We start from the raw sequence: 15,044 nt of genomic DNA, 5'->3' as shown, positions 1-15,044 counted from the left end.
TCCCTCTATAGTTAATATTAATTATATGATTCCATTCCGTACATAGAATTCGGTTTAGAAATTACAAAATAGACTTCCTTAAATAGAAAAAAGTCAAATTGTTTTTGTTTTTACACAAACTCTCTGTTCAGCGTTGCCTTTGTTCTATGGCTTTAAAAATTTGTCAAGACAGAAAAAGCATTGTCCCCGATAAAAGATTTAATTTAGCTATAAAAAATGTTGTTGTTTTTTCTTATTCTTTTTGTTTTGTTTTTGTAAATGGATATAAATATATATATAAATACTGTTCACTTACAGATACAAATATATAATGGTTACCTAAGAGATGTTGTTTTTTTTTTTTTTTTTATCAATTTGCATTGAAAAAATAAATAATTATATTAAAATTAGCTGCGACAATCAAAATGCTTTAAGTACATATGTTCATTTGTTAATTCGTAATTATTGCATACATACATATATGTATGTATGTATGTGTATATAGTTTTTTTTGTTTTAGGATTAATAATAAAAATAATTTAAGATTTTACTGGCAACAGAGATGCTTACAGAGAACTTAATTGTCCGCGATGTAATCTAAATAAAAATTCAGTTTTCCTTTTTATTTATCATTTGTTGTCTGCGTTTTTTTTTTTTTTAAGTAGTTCGTTAATTAGTTAATCAATCTCTAAATCGCTTTCAAAGCCTACACGAAAATCTCTTATTCCCCATGACCTTAGGACTAAAATAGACGACACACACATACGAAAAAACAAAAAAAAAAAAAAAGTTAAATACAAATAATAAACATGGCAAGCGCTTAAGATGTATTAATCCCTCCCCTTTCTGCGGCAGAGTAGTGGCGGGCGGCGGGGTGCCACCTCCCCCTCCTACTCTTGCTGCTACTGCTGCTGCTGCAATTGCTGCAACAGTTGTTGCTTCGTTTCGGCTTTCACAGTTTTATAGCGATCCTTTTCCTCTGTATTCTCGGGCGGTTCACATTCGAACGAGGCCATCGCCAAAGTGTTCTCATTGAGCACCGCCTGATGCTGCAAATAGGTCAATACATGTGGCAATTTCTCAAAAGGGCATGAGACCTTTTTCCATTCATTGAACTCCATGACCTGTTTGGCCAATTGAGAGCATTTCTCAAAATTGATATGATTGTTTGGCAAACTGAAATAGGCAAAATCAATTTGACAACTGGAAAAACAATTTAGTTCTCTTCATCAGTCTTACCGATTCGAGCAGCCCTCGTTTAGAAAATACAAGTCCTTAACAAATAAACTAAAAAATGGAATGATTATGCGTTCACGTTCTTCTGTGGCGCCCTCAGAGCGCCACATGGCAGCTTTAAGCGTTGAGCGATAGCTATTAAAATTCGATGTTGGGTCCATTTGATGTTCCAGCACAGAGAACTTTGCCGATTGCACTTTGGACCACTGTAAAAAGATTTATTTGTTAAGCATATATGTATGTAAATAAATTCTGTATTGAAATTGAAAATTTACCGTTTTTTTAAGTCTACCAATGGGTGCCAGATTTAAACCAGCTATAATGGCCATTAGGCTATTGAAATTGCCAATATTGAAGCATTCCCTTGCTGTTTCGATCCAATATTCAATAATACGTACTCGCTGCTTTTTCTTCGGATACTAGCAAATGTCGAGAAGAGAGAGTTATTATTGATTTTCGTCGATAATTATAAAATAAATCATTTCACACTCACCTTGACAATCTCGCTAGCCGTTAGATAGCTAAGACGATTGAACCATTGCACATATGATTCCAGATTTCGAGTCTTTTTCATATCGTTCAATGAGGAAGTTGTTCCTGCTGTTCCTCCGTTACCTCCTCCTCCTCCATTTCCACCGGCATCCTTGGCAAAGGCCTGAACAAATTCTTCGGGCCCAATGTGGCTTAAGCGTTCCAATTCAATGGCTGTTAATTGATGTGCTAAATAAGCACAACTTGGGCAAATATCCATAATCCCAAAGACATCGTCCGTGGGCTGAGGTGTTGTTGAGGCGGAATTTGATGAATTGTTGCCGCTCGATGAATTCGAATGGCCAGCATTTAGGAGACCACTGGAAGGACCTCCAGTAGCATTTCCTCCAGCCAAAGAGTTGCCATTGCTGCTGCTGCTGCTACTGCTGCCGAGAAACGTTTGAAAGGGATTATGATGATGATGATGATGATGCTGAAGCTGCTGGTGATGATTATGAGTAGGTGGCACTTGCTCCTCCTGCTGCTTGCCTAGTTGCTGTAGGAATTCTTCATATTTTTCTAATGCAGTCAACCGCGAGACAAGCAACTGAAGTATACGCGACACCTGTTTGCCCAGCGAGTTGTCAATGTAGACACATTTCCTGGCCAAAATGCGAACTTGCTGCATTAGTCGCTCATCTCTGAAATCATAGGGAAATATCTCAATCCACTCGGATAGCAGGCGTATGCAATGTTGGGCCGATTTCTGGGTACACGTCCGTTGTTGAGGCTTTGGATCCAAATTTGTTGTAGTCGTTGTTGTTGCTGTTGTTCCCTTGCGGTGAGTCATGGGCGAGGCGGAGTTAATAGTTAAATGTATATTATGGCATCCTTGTGGTCCCTGACCAGCATCATCTACCACATCGGCGCCTCCGCTTCCACCGATAGCAGCCTCTGCTGTTGCCGTTTGCTGTTGCTGCTCCCATGTTTGGCTAATCTTTTCAAGCAACTCATGCGGCCGTATAAAGAGTCTAGCACTCAAAATGAAGGCAAACACATAGGCTTCATCTGGATAATATTCATGGCTGGGCACCATGTGGCTAATTAGGCTCTGAAGCGAACCCGAATGCAATTTGCCATCACAATAAACCAGATAACCATCTTGATCATTTCTGGTCATTAGCTTACTTTGAGGCGGAGCATACGTGTAAGTTTTTTCCACTTTCGGGCAATCCACATGGGAGTTATCACGTCTATGGGTCAAGGCCAGAGCACTAACACCTCCACCCACTCCGGCTCCAGCTCCGCCACTATTGCTACGTTGCGTCTTTAAGTCGGGTAGTATTTTTGATGCACTGGCTGAGGCTGCTGCAGCTGCTCCTCCTCCTCCTCCTCCTCCACCACCTGCCACACCAGACATCAGATTGATATTGGCACTCCCAGTGCTCCCACTACGGCCATTTGTGGCACTATTAATGCCGCCGTTTGATGACGACATTTGAGCAAAATCCCTCCTCCTCCTCCTTCTCCTCCTGCTGCTGCTGCAGATTTGAAAACTTCTTTTGAATTCTTACAGCAATCTTTGCCCGATTTTTTGCGCCTTGATGAGGCCCATACTAAAAGAATGTAAAAAAATACAACAAATATTAACAATATTTAATTAAGCAACTTTTAAATTTATGTAACAATAATGTAATTTCGGATTTACCAATATAACTTCTAACTGCACTGTGGACTACTTTTTTGACATATTATAAATATAGTTTTGCTTTTCTTCTGGGTGTGTACTGTTTGCTGTTTTTAACTGGGTCATGGGAAAAGTTATTTGCCTCCCCCACCCACCCACAAAAGACATTTGTGTCCTTGGGTTTTGTATTTACTATACTTTTATATTATTCCGATCTAAAAGTTATTCAACTTATAGATTCAACTTAAAAACTGAAAATGATTGACTGATGTGTCTTGGCGAATGGACATGCCTCTATGAACTTTATTCGTCTTGCTGATCAGGAATACATATGTACATATATATACCTACATACAACATACACGTTAGAAAGAATTCAAATAAATATTTCACTTGCAATACAAAAATTATTGCAATGTGGCGCAAACGGAAAGGGAAAGGCAAATTATTGAGGCATGTCCACAGTCCAGTGAATTTTAAGATTTACAAATATCTATTTAATTATTAGCCAACACACAGACACATACACACACACACACACAACGAAATGAATGTTGATGAGTGCTGAAGGGTAAGAGTATGAACGTTAATTAAATTATCCAGCCGCCGTGACCCAAAGTGGGTGGCCCAGCCAGGAGGTGTGCATGAATGTGCTTGCAAAACAAGCATAAGAAAAAATGCATATGAACCTACATATGGTTGGACGTGCATACATACATAGAGAATGTATTTGAGAGAGAGAGAGGGATAGAGAGTGAGTGATGTTGTCGGTGAGGTTGAGGGTGGGAGGTAGAAAGGAGAGACAACAAATATTTTCGATTATTTTTACTGCAACCGGACGGATGGACAGATGGATAAAGAAGAAGGTGGTGGAGGGAAATGGAATGAGTTGTATTATTAACTGCCCTAATTTAAACAAAACGAGATCCATTTGCTATTTTTATAAGTAACATTAACCACAGCAACAACAAAAACAACAGCAGCAACAAGAGCAAGTGGAATGCAACAACAATAATAAAAACAACAGTGCGCCATTTGTATACAAAAGGCATAATAGATGTAGAAGAGACGTGCAAAGCCTACAACGCAGCACAGCAGCGCAGCCACAGCACGGCAGCTCGGCAGCAGAGCATGTTGCAGTGGGTTTCATGCCATTTGTTTTCAATCAAAAAAATATATATGCATGTACATATATTAAAGGACTAAGCCAAGCGCATCCAAACTATTCAACCATAACCATTCTTTTGTACGTGTCTGTGTGTGTGTTGGATGTCATTATTGCGGTTTTGATTTGTTAATATAAACTAAAACAAAGAAATAATTGCAATTGCATCAATGGCGCAGCATATAGAACAATTCGTTTATCTTTTACATGCTATAGAAACTTACCAAGTTAAACAGAGTAAATCATAATGGTAAAAGTAAAAGAAAATCGTTTCTATCAATAAGAAGTTCAATGAAACTCCTATTTCAAGTCATTTCCCTATAAGAAGAGGATGTCCGCACTCATTTCCAATAAGAAAAACTTGATTTATATATGTATGTACTATAATTCGTTGTGATAACTATGTAAGTTGAATTATTTTCTTGCCTCGGTTCATAGAAAACCTTTTTTTTTTATCTGTTTTCCCCAACTTTTTTATTTTGGTGAACATTTGTAAACATAAACTAGAAACACAAATTTGACATATTTTACTACTTTTAGTCCAATGAAAACTGGTTTTGTCATAAAAATGTATTTTTGTGGGGTCTCATCACAGTTATAAACATTTTATAAAGAATTCTTTTAGTACATTTAAGTTTTCTTTTGAATTGAAGTTTTACTTTCTTTTACAAAAAGTTCTTAATAAATGAAAATTATTCCTGAAGGATTGATTTGTGTGTGTTAAATTTGTGCCACTGTGCAGTGGTAAGCGGGTAAACAAGGGGGTGGGGCTGGGGTAGGGGCTAGAAGCCAACATCAGCAGAAAGAGAAAAACAGACAAGTCAATAAATGGGGCCGTGGCCCGGCCTCGGCTGCTTTCTTCAAACTACATAAATAAAAAGTGGTAAAGAGGTTGGCTGGGAGGGAAGGTGGTGGTAGAGAGGAGAAGGGTGGGTGAAGTGGCGGAAAGATAATTGGAATTTGATTTGTTTGGATTCTCTCTATATACTCACCTCCAGCAGGAGCTCTTCTCGCACATATTGCACTTCTTCATATGCTGCTTATCTCTGCACCCTTATGCTGCTGACACGCCCCCAAAAGTAATGAAAAAAAATCCAGGGAGATTAACTAAATATTGTGTCCTGTTTGCGCTTTTCCACACAAAAAATTAGGACAACCGTTAAATGCACATATCAAGGTGACGGCGCGGTGGTGATGCCGGGGATGGTTAGAGAGAGAGAGCTAGCGAGCGATTGATGGCGATGAAAAGTTTTGTATGTGGTGTGGAGGAGGCGGGCGTTTGGGAGGCTGCTGCTGCTTGTGTTGTTTGCAAAAACAATTTGCAATTCACGCGAACGCAAAAGAAGTTTTCTTCTTGGCTGAAAGCGGCAATGACGAGATTCTAGTTGTGTGCTTGTGTGTGGCAGGGCGAAATGAAAGATGTTATTATAGTTTTTGTTTTGCTTCACAATTTTCAATGTCTTTCACACACGAAAATAGCATTTTTTTTTTTGCATGCATTTGCATTTGTGTGTACGTTCATTTACAAAAAGAAAAAAAAAACAGAAAAAAAGAAGATGTATGCATGTATATGTGCGTGTCGACCGGTTTGAGAAGAATTTTCTTTCGTCAAATTGTTTGCTGTTGTTGTTGGTTTATGTACCTCGAGAGCACATTCACTTTCTCGTATTCGCTGCGGCGGCCACCTTTCTTTTTTTCTTGTGTTTTTGTTTCTTTCCGAATATGGAAATACGTCGTATTTTATTAATATTCAAGTAATATATTTCAATTAAAACACTCGCAGCAACTTTCAAGTTGCGCCTTGCATTCGCGTTTTGTTTACTATACAACAGTGGTGATTTATCGACTAGTCGATAAGAAAATGTTATCGCAAATTCTGAGTAATTATCGTTATCGTATCTAATCATCGATAACTTATCGTCAAACGGTCACATCTAAAGCCGATAAGCAATCGTTTTTAAAATTTCATTTTATATTTTTTACAAATTACTGTGTCTGACAGTCGAAGTCTAAAACTAATCCTTGGCTTACCTTGCCAAATTTGGTAAACAGAACAAATTGTCTACAGTTTTGCACTAACAATTTAAAACGTATTTTTATTTTAATCAATTTATTAAATTCTATTGGAATTGCTTTTCCTCCTCCTCCTCTAATTCCAACTCCAGTTTACGGAACTCGGCAAAAAACTCTCGCGTCATACTCTTCATGGCGGGAGTCAAGTATTTCGGAAATATATCTAGAGGATCAGTTAAGTTATTAATCGTTTAAAATGAAATTTATATCATTTTCTATACTGACAATTAAATTCAATATATAGATCACCAAACTCATTGATACTTGTATTTGCCTCCTTAATGGCATTGGCAGCATCCAAATTGCGGCACTTGGGTAAACCCTCTAAAGGAATAATCTTAGTATATCCCGGATAGACAACATCGGTAATGACAATTTTTAGCTTGCGTTTATCCAGCGTATTGAGCATGAAACTAAATCCGGTTAGGGCCTGCGATATATTAATGTCATAGCGATATACCAAATCATGCATATCACGGCGCTCGAATTCTGGATGTGGCTTATCAGCCGTAATGAAAATAATATCACCCGGTATGCTAGTCGGATAGCGATCGCCCTCCTCCTTGAAACAGTAACGTGTGCCGGCCGTAGTGCCCGGGTAAATTTGAATCTTGAGCGTGCGCCTACGTTTTTCCATTTTCGATGCCTTTGCATCTACAATCTCTTGACGCCACACATGCATCAACTTTAGGCACCCGGAGCGCACTTCTTCGAGGGACAAGGGCAAAATCCTTTCAGTATTTGGATCTTTGGTGCGTACTCCAATGCCGTGCTCTCGGGATGCATATAAACTGGGTGGATTAGTAATAGCATCGATGACATTCGCATATGGAGAGTATGAGGCAAAGACATTGGAGTAAACCTTCATGTGATCACCATGGTATTGGTAGGGATGAAAGTAACCATTCGGCAACATTACACCCTCAAAGAGTCCAGCTTCACCATATCTATCGTAAACGGCTCTGTTAAGCTCATTGCCCAGGACATCATAGGCCATATTGATATAGGCCCACTGCTTCGCCTCACCCATGGGCGCGAGATGAGTGAGCCGTCCCTCCTGGGCCAATGGCACTAAATCCTGCTCATGTTGTTTCTCTCTATAGGGACACAAACGCACAGCCAAACGGCGATAGGCCAGGGCCAATTCTTCTTTAGTGGCCGATCTGGGCATATCCAGAACGGCATAGTAGTCCATTTCCGGTCGATTCATTGCGCGAAATCAACTTATTCTAGAATATTCGATGAATTTTCTATTTGTTTCGTTAGAATATTTAATTGATTTTATTATATTGTTTTTTGTTTGTTTTTGTATGATATATGATGGCTGGATAGGCACAGAGTACTGAGAATTTCGCTCTGACTTTATTCAAAAATTATATATACAAAACTACTAAACTCAAACTTTATGCGACTGTGGGGGAGGAGATACAGATTAGCAGATTAGAATTAAGCTTACGATAGACCTGTTGATGGAACTTGCAAGAAAGAAAGGCTATAAACGGTACATGCAATCAATCAACATCTTCTGTGCTGACCCCAGTGTAAATCGGCTCTTCCTTGGTCTTATCACCCTCCCCCTCTTCTTTCTCCTTGGCGCTCTCCTCCTTGGCATCGTCGGTTTTCTCGACACCGCTGCCAGAAGAAGCTGGCGCCTCGGCATCAGCAGCATTCGGCACCCAGAGACCCGAGTCGACACACCGTTTCATATGATATTTGGCCACATCCACAGGCATGGCCGCTATGGTCTTTTGCAGCAGTTCCACATCACGCGACTCGAAGCAGGCTTTAAGCTCCTAAGAAGAGATCAATTTTGTCAATTAGAATTGGCATGGCAATAGGTAGATTAAACTCACATCTGGCAGGGATTCAAATACATCTGCTGGATCCAAGCCACCAGGTCCCATGCGTTCTTTTCTCTCCTCCTCCTCAGCCTCAGCCATAGCCTCTTGAATCTTTTCCTGTGCCCGATTCTTAATTCTCTCCTTAAAATCTCTGATCTCCGTTTCGAATTGCTGGCGATATTCAGGTAGACAGTTTTGAATTTTCGAAAAGAATGAACTGACACAAGCTCTGGGATCCACATTCAATTGCTTGGCCAGCTCCAAAATGTATTGCATGCAAATGCATTGATGCGCCACATGGGCCATCAGTTCGTGCTTCTCCTCCATTTCCAGGTTAATGGACCAAATGACCAGATAGTTGACTGCATCGTCACACACTAGCTGGGTATGCTTCTGGAGAAACTCTTTGGAGTCATCGTATTTGCGGAACATTCCATATTTTTTGCAAAGTGATTCGTTCTCCTTGATAAACTGCTTCATCCGAATCTCGCGCTCTTCCTCGGACAGATTCTCGTCGGGTTTACGCGGCGCCTTTTTATTAATGACAGTTTTCTCGAAACCGGGCTTACTTATTGTGTCCACATTCCAGGGAGTCTTGTTCTCTTTCTTAAGCATCTCATTCTCAATTCGATCCAGTTCTTTGCCTTCATTCTCGATCTTCTCCAGCTCCTTCTGCACCGAGTTAAAATAATGATTAATTGACATTAAGTTAATCAGATAAATATTGATCTCTGACTCACTTTAAGTGCGGCCTCGTCGCCCTCCTTCTTTCCGATGCGTTGCTTTACATCAATGAGACGAGCTTGATAGCTTTGACGCTTCTTCTTCAGCTCATCCTTTTCTTTATCCATTTCGGCCATGCGCTCCACGCGTGCCTGATGCCGCCATCGGAACAACGAAGGCGTATCAATGTTGGGATGTGTGTCGTCCTCATCATCGGAAATCTGTGAGCGACACACAGGTGGGTTTCGCTTGCTTTGTTTTCTTTGTTATTATTCATCTTCTTCTTACCTCTATGTTTTTCCATTTGCTGTAGTCGACCATCTTGTTGAGTTTATATCTGTTCCTTTTTTTTTTTTTTTTTGTAACTTCTTGCGAAGTGCAAAAGTTTCCTGTTTTCTCTGCTTTCTAGTGATGTGTTAATTAACGAGACTATCGCTTGAACCATTATTCACCGCAGACCAATAATACTGGTTAAAATTCAATCTGTCTTGCTTGCCAACACTCAACACACTGCAAGTGTGCAGTGCTGCAAAACGTGACACTCAACACATGCGCGCCATTGACATAAATTTTGAAAGTGGGACACCAGGCTAAGGTTAATGCATGCAAAAGACAAACAAGAGCAATTCAACAGGAAACTAGGAAACTTTACCAGCAATGTCAATACTAAACAAACAAAGAGGCGTTCATATTGGCTATCAATTTTTAATTATCGATGTCTGGTAGCCAAAAAGGCCGAGGACAATGAAATGTTCCTAACAGTTTTTAGAGAATGGCCAACTACTATAGACGTAAAAAACCAGATGCGGTATTTTTGAATGCCAAGCCCATTAATAGTGCAAATGCCCAAGCCTATTTATATGGAGTGCGCAAGTATTCCATAGGCTTGGCCGAGAGATTGGACAGTGACTATCAACCGCCGCCAATTGAAAGGAAAAAGAGTACGGCTAGTACCGGATCGAATAATCCGGAATTCACGCCAGTAAGACAATTTAAATAAACTAATTTTTACACGATTATTTATGTTTGTTCTTTTTAAATTATATTTAGAGCGTTTTCTATAGGAATATAGCTCCGGTTAATTGGTTTCTACGAATTATTGGAGTTCTACCAATTGTTAGACGAGGACCAGCTAGGGCTAAATTCGAAATGAACTCGGCTGCATTTTTCTATTCAGTTGTTTTCTTTATGCTCTTGGCGGTAAGTAGCAATTGGATTGGATTCTTATGGGAAGAAATGTCCTCATTACCCAATTTTCTTCCAGTGCTATGTGGGTTATGTGGCCAACAATCGCATCCATGTGGTGCGTTCCCTCAGTGGTCCCTTCGAGGAGGCCGTTATTGCTTATCTATTTCTGGTTAACATCCTGCCGATTATGATTATACCGATCCTGTGGTGGGAGGCAAAGAAAATTGCACGCCTCTTCAACGATTGGGATGACTTTGAGGTGCTATACTATCAGATCTCTGGACACAGTTTGCCCTTGCATTTGCGCCAGAAGGCCTTGTATATTGCCATTATTCTGCCCATCCTTTCGGTTCTCTCTGTTGTGATCACACACATCACCATGTCCGATTTGAATATCAATCAGGTGGTACCCTATTGCATTCTGGACAATTTGACAGCCATGTTGGGTGCCTGGTGGTTTCTCATATGCGAGGCAATGAGCAATACGGCCCACTTATTGGCCGAACGTTTCCAGAAGGCCTTGAAGCATGTGGGCCCAGCCGCTATGGTGGCCGATTATCGTGTCCTGTGGCTACGCTTAAGCAAACTAACCCGTGATACTGGCAATGCCATGTGCTATACCTTCGTTTTCATGAGTCTATATCTGTTCTTTATCATCACCCTATCGATTTATGGCCTCATGTCTCAGCTCTCGGAAGGCTTTGGCATTAAGGATATTGGTCTGACCATAACAGCTCTATGGAATATAGGTTTACTTTTCTATATCTGCGATGAGGCTCATTATGCCAGTGTGAATGTACGTACGAATTTCCAAAAGAAACTCCTAATGGTCGAGCTAAATTGGATGAATTCCGATGCCCAGACAGAGATCAATATGTTTTTGCGGGCCACCGAAATGAATCCATCGAATATCAATTGCGGTGGCTTCTTCGATGTCAATAGAAGTCTCTTCAAGGGCTTGCTTACCACAATGGTTACCTATTTGGTGGTCTTGCTGCAATTTCAGATCAGTATTCCCACAGATAAGGGTGATGGTGAGGCCAGTACGAATGTTACAGTGGTTGACATGTTAATGGATAGTCTGGACAATGATATGACCTTGCTGGGACCGACCAGTACGGCAGGAACAACAGCCACAATGAGAGCAGCAGCAACAACAACAACAATGGCAACACCAACAGTTAAACAAGGTCGGGCCGGACGACGGGGTTGATAAAAGAGAGAGAGAGAGAGAGAGAGAGAGAGAGAGAGAGAGAGAGAGAGAGAGAGAGGGAGAGAGAGTAAATAATGAAATTTCTTGCTAGTAGAAAATAAAATATTCAATTTAGAAACTGCTTGAAATTTGCCCTGCTTTCATCATTTAAGCTTTAAGTTAGTCTCGCGCAAAAAGCTTTTGCCCTTAGCCTGGCACATAGAGCTTTGAACTTGACTGTCCAAGGGCCTTGGTTCAACTCCCGGGCAAGTAAATTGTTTTTAATTTTAGTTTTTTCGTTTGCTCTTCTAATATTTATCAACTTTATTTTGAATGTTGCATTTAACGTATTTTACAAACTACATAGTTTTCATAGTTAAAGGCCAAAAGCTCTACCATACAAAACAAAAAAGGAATAGGTCGGTCGATGAATTACAATTTGCCTGATCTGATCGGATCGTGCCATCCATCCATCCATCATTACATTGGCTATCTAAAATAGTATCTCTCTTTTTGTTTTTTGGTATTTTATCACACAGACTCACACATTCACATTCCAGTTAAATTATATTATTAATAATTATTTTTGTTTTTTTTAAGACACTTGATGGAAGTAGCCAGAAGCAGGATCGTATGCTGCGTATGTGAGGAATTGGAGGGAGTTTTGTTATAGAATCGATCTAACATTGTCCATCGGGTGATTCGGTTAATATATGCTTATAGCCATTGCTACCCAAATACATGTGTTCGCGTCGAAAATGATAGGGTATCTAATTGGAAATTAGAAATTTTATAAGATATATATATGTGTTTGTATATTTGATATCACTTACAGCTCCTGGCGCTGGACAGGGTATGGCCACAGTGGCTATCTCTCGTAGTTTGTTCATGGTCCTCAAACTCTGATAGAAACTATGCATCACATACCATTTGAATCCATCCATGCAGAGCAGTGTATAGCAGATGACAACTGAAAGGATACTCAAGTAAATTCAAATCCTTTTCGGCAAATCAATTACACAAAACAAAAACTCACAGTAAGCACACTGTCCACCAAAAATCAAGGGTAATTTCGTATCCTTTAGCATAAATATGAGCACACCGACTGCAATCGCTCCGAGAAATTCAATCACCAGCCAGGGTATAATCAGACCCGGGATATTCTTGTAGACACCAAAGAACAGGGCAATGGCACTCAGGGCATAGATTCCGGTGACCACGGCCAGAAAGTAGAGAGCATTCTCAGTGGCATCGGCCAACTGGGCAGCTGTCTGGAGACGCAAATCATTGTGGAATGGTGACATATTATAGAAGCCATTATCCTTTTGATCCAATATATCCAAATCGAGCAAATGCCGCATTTGCTCTGCATGGGCCAAGCATAATAGGACCAAAAACAGAATGCAATGGGCAATCAACTGCGAGAGAAACAAAAAAAAAAAAAATTAAAAACTGATCGTTAGCTGCGAGGGCAATGCAACATTTAATATTTTTTCGACTGCCCTGCCCTTGTGATTCCCAACTGGTTTTGGTCAGTGAGAGAGCAACATTTTCCACATGAGCATCGAAATCTTCAGAAAAGGGTGCTCGTCCTGGCACATTTCCTATCCTGGAATATTAGTGCAGACGCATTGCACTGTTTGGCCCATCCGTACGCCGCTTCTCCCCTCTCCTCACGGTTGGGGGCTGGAGTGGTGGGGGGCGTGCGTGAAATTGCCGCCCTTTGGATCACTTTTCTGTGCGGGGCTTTTCTCAACAAAACAGTCCAGTGGGGTATGGCTTTGCATATCCAGTGCATAATTTTTGTTCTTGGGGCTCGCGGCTGTACCTAGTTGGTACGCCTTGGATTGCGGGGGGAGTTCCCCTCCCCCTTGCGTGCCAGGCGCGTACTTGTGCGCTGCGCCCCGCCTGATTCATGCTTCTTATATAAGGTGTAGTCTCTTGTGGGTGTGGGAGGTGGGAGTTGGAGGTGTTTACTACTCACCAATTGATAGATGCTTGTCAGCAGAGCCGTTGTCCTTAGATTTCTTGGTGTTATTGGAGCCATTAGCATTTCATAGGTACGTCGGCAGCAGCCCCATTTGCCCGCCATTGTCCTGACCGTGGATATTAGCAGCATAATCACCAGCTACTTCTCCTCCTAATAGAACTTTGGTGCTGCTCAATCAATTTATGGATTTTTCCGTGGGCTCCACTTTCAAACACACAACAAGCTGCTTGTGTGTGGCTGGTGTTACTTCTTGCAACTGGCGAGGCGACTGACTCAAGCGTCGCGGTTGTTTCGTCATGCAATTGTGTGTTGAAGTTTCTTCTCTAGGGGGTTGATGGTATGGGTGGTTAATTTGCCGCACTCAGACACTAAAATGAAAAGTTCTGCCAAAGCTTTGCCAAGACAAGTCAAATTGCACTGCACTCCCCAAGAAGAAGGTGGAGGAACTATACGTATGTGGGAAAAAATCCGACTGCCAAGGTCTAAATGTGAGACCAAATGTTTTGATACTTGAAAAGCTTTTGCGTTTATGTTTTGATTACACTCATTTGTTCTAAGGGCATAAGCCCAATGTCATTAAGGATAAGCTGCCCAATTCATTGAGAATAAGTTGTACCCCCGAGACTAAAGAGAAATTAAATCCATGGAATACCTTGCCCAGGTTAAAGTCAATGTTCCAAACATTTGATTCCATTTTTAAGAATTGCTGAAAAAGAAACGAAATAAATTTCTCATCAGACTTCAAAGGGGCTCAAATGGTTTTAATCAAGGACTTTCATTATATTGTTGTGTCCTTTCTTAATAACAAGGACATTTTCGTATCATTTGATTGAAGGGTATCAAAGAGTTTACTTTAGTATAGCTTTTAGGTTGCTCTTGAGGGTTGTATTTTTGGTCCCAAACAGCAGATGGTTATCGTTAGAGCTTTTTTGGCTGCATAAAGCTTCTGGCCAGAGTTGCCACCACTTCACTCTACCCTCGTTGAAATCCGCCAACAAACAGTAAAAACAAAAAAAAAAGAAAATCAAAAAAAAAAAAGCAATTAAAGTTCGCTTCTGCCTTCTTTCTGTTCGTTCCTATGATAAATTTTTGCATTTTAAAAGTCAATTTACACTGAACTATAAAAATGTAACATAAATTTTACCAAAGCAGGCCATAAAACTTCCGTCTGGTAGTCAGAATCTCAGGCATAGCCCCTACGAGTCGGCTAAAAAGCAGGAATCAAAGTCGTGTCGTTGCCACTGGGCAACCATCCCAGCCCCAATGATGATCATCATCATGATGATGAGGATGAGTGGATGAGGATGAGTGGATGGTGATGGCGCTCCCGCTTCCTTTTTGCTGCCAGCTACTTGTGCGCTTAATTGATTGTTTTTCTACGAGCTTGGAGGCTGTGCACTGAGAGCTCCTTCCATGACCAACTCCAAGTCGAATGGCTGGCTGGCCGGCTGACTGGCGAGGATCAGCCTAACTGCAGTGTATGGGCATGATGAAGACCT

The 15,044-nt window shown here is 40.7% G+C and overlaps 5 protein-coding genes and 1 non-coding gene across 8 annotated transcripts; 2 read left to right on the top strand and 4 right to left on the bottom strand.

Moving 5' to 3' along the window:
* Positions 1 to 620: 620 nt before the first annotated feature.
* LOC6645896 (ras-GEF domain-containing family member 1B) lies at positions 621 to 6,370 on the bottom strand. 3 transcript variants are annotated; one of them, XM_047012363.1, is made up of 6 exons: positions 6,181 to 6,370; positions 5,531 to 5,930; positions 1,709 to 3,302; positions 1,491 to 1,634; positions 1,219 to 1,421; positions 621 to 1,155 (listed from the first exon to the last, which is right to left on the bottom strand). In XM_047012363.1, exons 3-6 carry the CDS (start codon positions 3,182 to 3,184, stop codon positions 882 to 884), a joined length of 2,097 nt encoding a protein of 698 aa, XP_046868319.1. In that variant the 5' UTR covers positions 3,185 to 3,302; positions 5,531 to 5,930; positions 6,181 to 6,370; the 3' UTR covers positions 621 to 881. The 3 variants fall into 3 exon arrangements, with proteins under 3 accessions (XP_046868319.1, XP_023033372.1, XP_002068551.3); XM_023177604.2 differs by lacking the exon at positions 5,531 to 5,930; XM_002068515.4 differs by lacking the exon at positions 6,181 to 6,370 and having other exon boundaries at positions 5,531 to 6,059.
* A 236-nt stretch (positions 6,371 to 6,606) lies between these two features.
* LOC6645895 (dnaJ homolog subfamily B member 13) lies at positions 6,607 to 7,887 on the bottom strand. The gene is made up of 2 exons (XM_002068514.4): positions 6,837 to 7,887; positions 6,607 to 6,774 (listed from the first exon to the last, which is right to left on the bottom strand). The coding sequence occupies exons 1-2, from the start codon at positions 7,819 to 7,821 to the stop codon at positions 6,659 to 6,661; spliced, it is 1,101 nt and encodes a 366-aa protein (XP_002068550.1). The 5' UTR covers positions 7,822 to 7,887; the 3' UTR covers positions 6,607 to 6,658.
* Positions 7,888 to 7,951: 64 nt separating this feature from the next.
* Positions 7,952 to 9,599, bottom strand: LOC6645894 (hsp90 co-chaperone Cdc37). The gene is made up of 4 exons (XM_002068513.4): positions 9,464 to 9,599; positions 9,193 to 9,396; positions 8,465 to 9,124; positions 7,952 to 8,404 (listed from the first exon to the last, which is right to left on the bottom strand). Exons 1-4 carry the CDS (start codon positions 9,494 to 9,496, stop codon positions 8,123 to 8,125), a joined length of 1,179 nt encoding a protein of 392 aa, XP_002068549.1. The 5' UTR covers positions 9,497 to 9,599; the 3' UTR covers positions 7,952 to 8,122.
* A 270-nt stretch (positions 9,600 to 9,869) lies between these two features.
* LOC6645893 (gustatory and odorant receptor 63a) lies at positions 9,870 to 11,586 on the top strand. The gene is made up of 3 exons (XM_002068512.4): positions 9,870 to 10,157; positions 10,226 to 10,375; positions 10,440 to 11,586. The coding sequence occupies exons 1-3, from the start codon at positions 9,948 to 9,950 to the stop codon at positions 11,574 to 11,576; spliced, it is 1,497 nt and encodes a 498-aa protein (XP_002068548.3). The 5' UTR covers positions 9,870 to 9,947; the 3' UTR covers positions 11,577 to 11,586.
* A 275-nt stretch (positions 11,587 to 11,861) lies between these two features.
* Positions 11,862 to 13,982, bottom strand: LOC6645891. Its single transcript, XM_002068511.4, has 4 exons — positions 13,540 to 13,982; positions 12,592 to 12,973; positions 12,389 to 12,525; positions 11,862 to 12,325 (listed from the first exon to the last, which is right to left on the bottom strand). The coding sequence occupies exons 1-4, from the start codon at positions 13,672 to 13,674 to the stop codon at positions 12,236 to 12,238; spliced, it is 744 nt and encodes a 247-aa protein (XP_002068547.2). The 5' UTR covers positions 13,675 to 13,982; the 3' UTR covers positions 11,862 to 12,235.
* Positions 13,132 to 13,405, top strand: LOC6645892. Its single transcript, XR_049826.2, has one exon. It is a non-coding gene; the product is annotated as a U11 spliceosomal RNA (small nuclear RNA).
* Positions 13,983 to 15,044: the final 1,062 nt, after the last annotated feature.

Source organism: Drosophila willistoni, assembly GCF_018902025.1.
Source record: "Drosophila willistoni isolate 14030-0811.24 chromosome XR unlocalized genomic scaffold, UCI_dwil_1.1 Seg8, whole genome shotgun sequence".
In the NCBI taxonomy this organism is placed as follows: Eukaryota; Metazoa; Arthropoda; class Insecta; order Diptera; family Drosophilidae; genus Drosophila; species Drosophila willistoni.
The sequence above is the reverse complement of the archived record's forward strand: the minus strand, read 5'-3'. Positions and strand labels throughout refer to the sequence as shown.

Excerpts from the sequence above, each read along its gene's own strand:
- LOC6645896 (XM_047012363.1), bottom strand. The coding sequence starts at position 3,184 with ATGTCGTCATCAAACGGCGGCATTAATAGTGCCACAAATGGCCGTAGT. Across the intron at positions 1,422-1,490 it reads TTGGTAGACTTAAAAAAACG|TGGTCCAAAGTGCAATCGGC; the intron begins GTAAATTTTCAA and ends ATCTTTTTACAG. Across the intron at positions 1,156-1,218 it reads AACGAGGGCTGCTCGAATCG|TTTGCCAAACAATCATATCA; the intron begins GTAAGACTGATG and ends TGCCTATTTCAG.
- LOC6645895 (XM_002068514.4), bottom strand. The coding sequence starts at position 7,821 with ATGAATCGACCGGAAATGGACTACTATGCCGTTCTGGATATGCCCAGA. Across the intron at positions 6,775-6,836 it reads TCTATATATTGAATTTAATT|ATATATTTCCGAAATACTTG; the intron begins GTCAGTATAGAA and ends CTGATCCTCTAG.
- LOC6645894 (XM_002068513.4), bottom strand. The coding sequence starts at position 9,496 with ATGGTCGACTACAGCAAATGGAAAAACATAGAG. Across the intron at positions 9,397-9,463 it reads GCAAATGGAAAAACATAGAG|ATTTCCGATGATGAGGACGA; the intron begins GTAAGAAGAAGA and ends TGTCGCTCACAG. Across the intron at positions 9,125-9,192 it reads GCGACGAGGCCGCACTTAAA|AAGGAGCTGGAGAAGATCGA; the intron begins GTGAGTCAGAGA and ends AACTCGGTGCAG.
- LOC6645893 (XM_002068512.4), top strand. The coding sequence starts at position 9,948 with ATGGCCAACTACTATAGACGTAAAAAACCAGATGCGGTATTTTTGAAT. Across the intron at positions 10,158-10,225 it reads ATAATCCGGAATTCACGCCA|AGCGTTTTCTATAGGAATAT; the intron begins GTAAGACAATTT and ends AATTATATTTAG. Across the intron at positions 10,376-10,439 it reads TTTTCTTTATGCTCTTGGCG|TGCTATGTGGGTTATGTGGC; the intron begins GTAAGTAGCAAT and ends ATTTTCTTCCAG.
- LOC6645891 (XM_002068511.4), bottom strand. The coding sequence starts at position 13,674 with ATGCTGCTAATATCCACGGTCAGGACAATGGCGGGCAAATGGGGCTGC. Across the intron at positions 12,974-13,539 it reads TGACAAGCATCTATCAATTG|TTGATTGCCCATTGCATTCT; the intron begins GTGAGTAGTAAA and ends TTTCTCTCGCAG. Across the intron at positions 12,326-12,388 it reads CCTGTCCAGCGCCAGGAGCT|ATACCCTATCATTTTCGACG; the intron begins GTAAGTGATATC and ends ATTTCCAATTAG.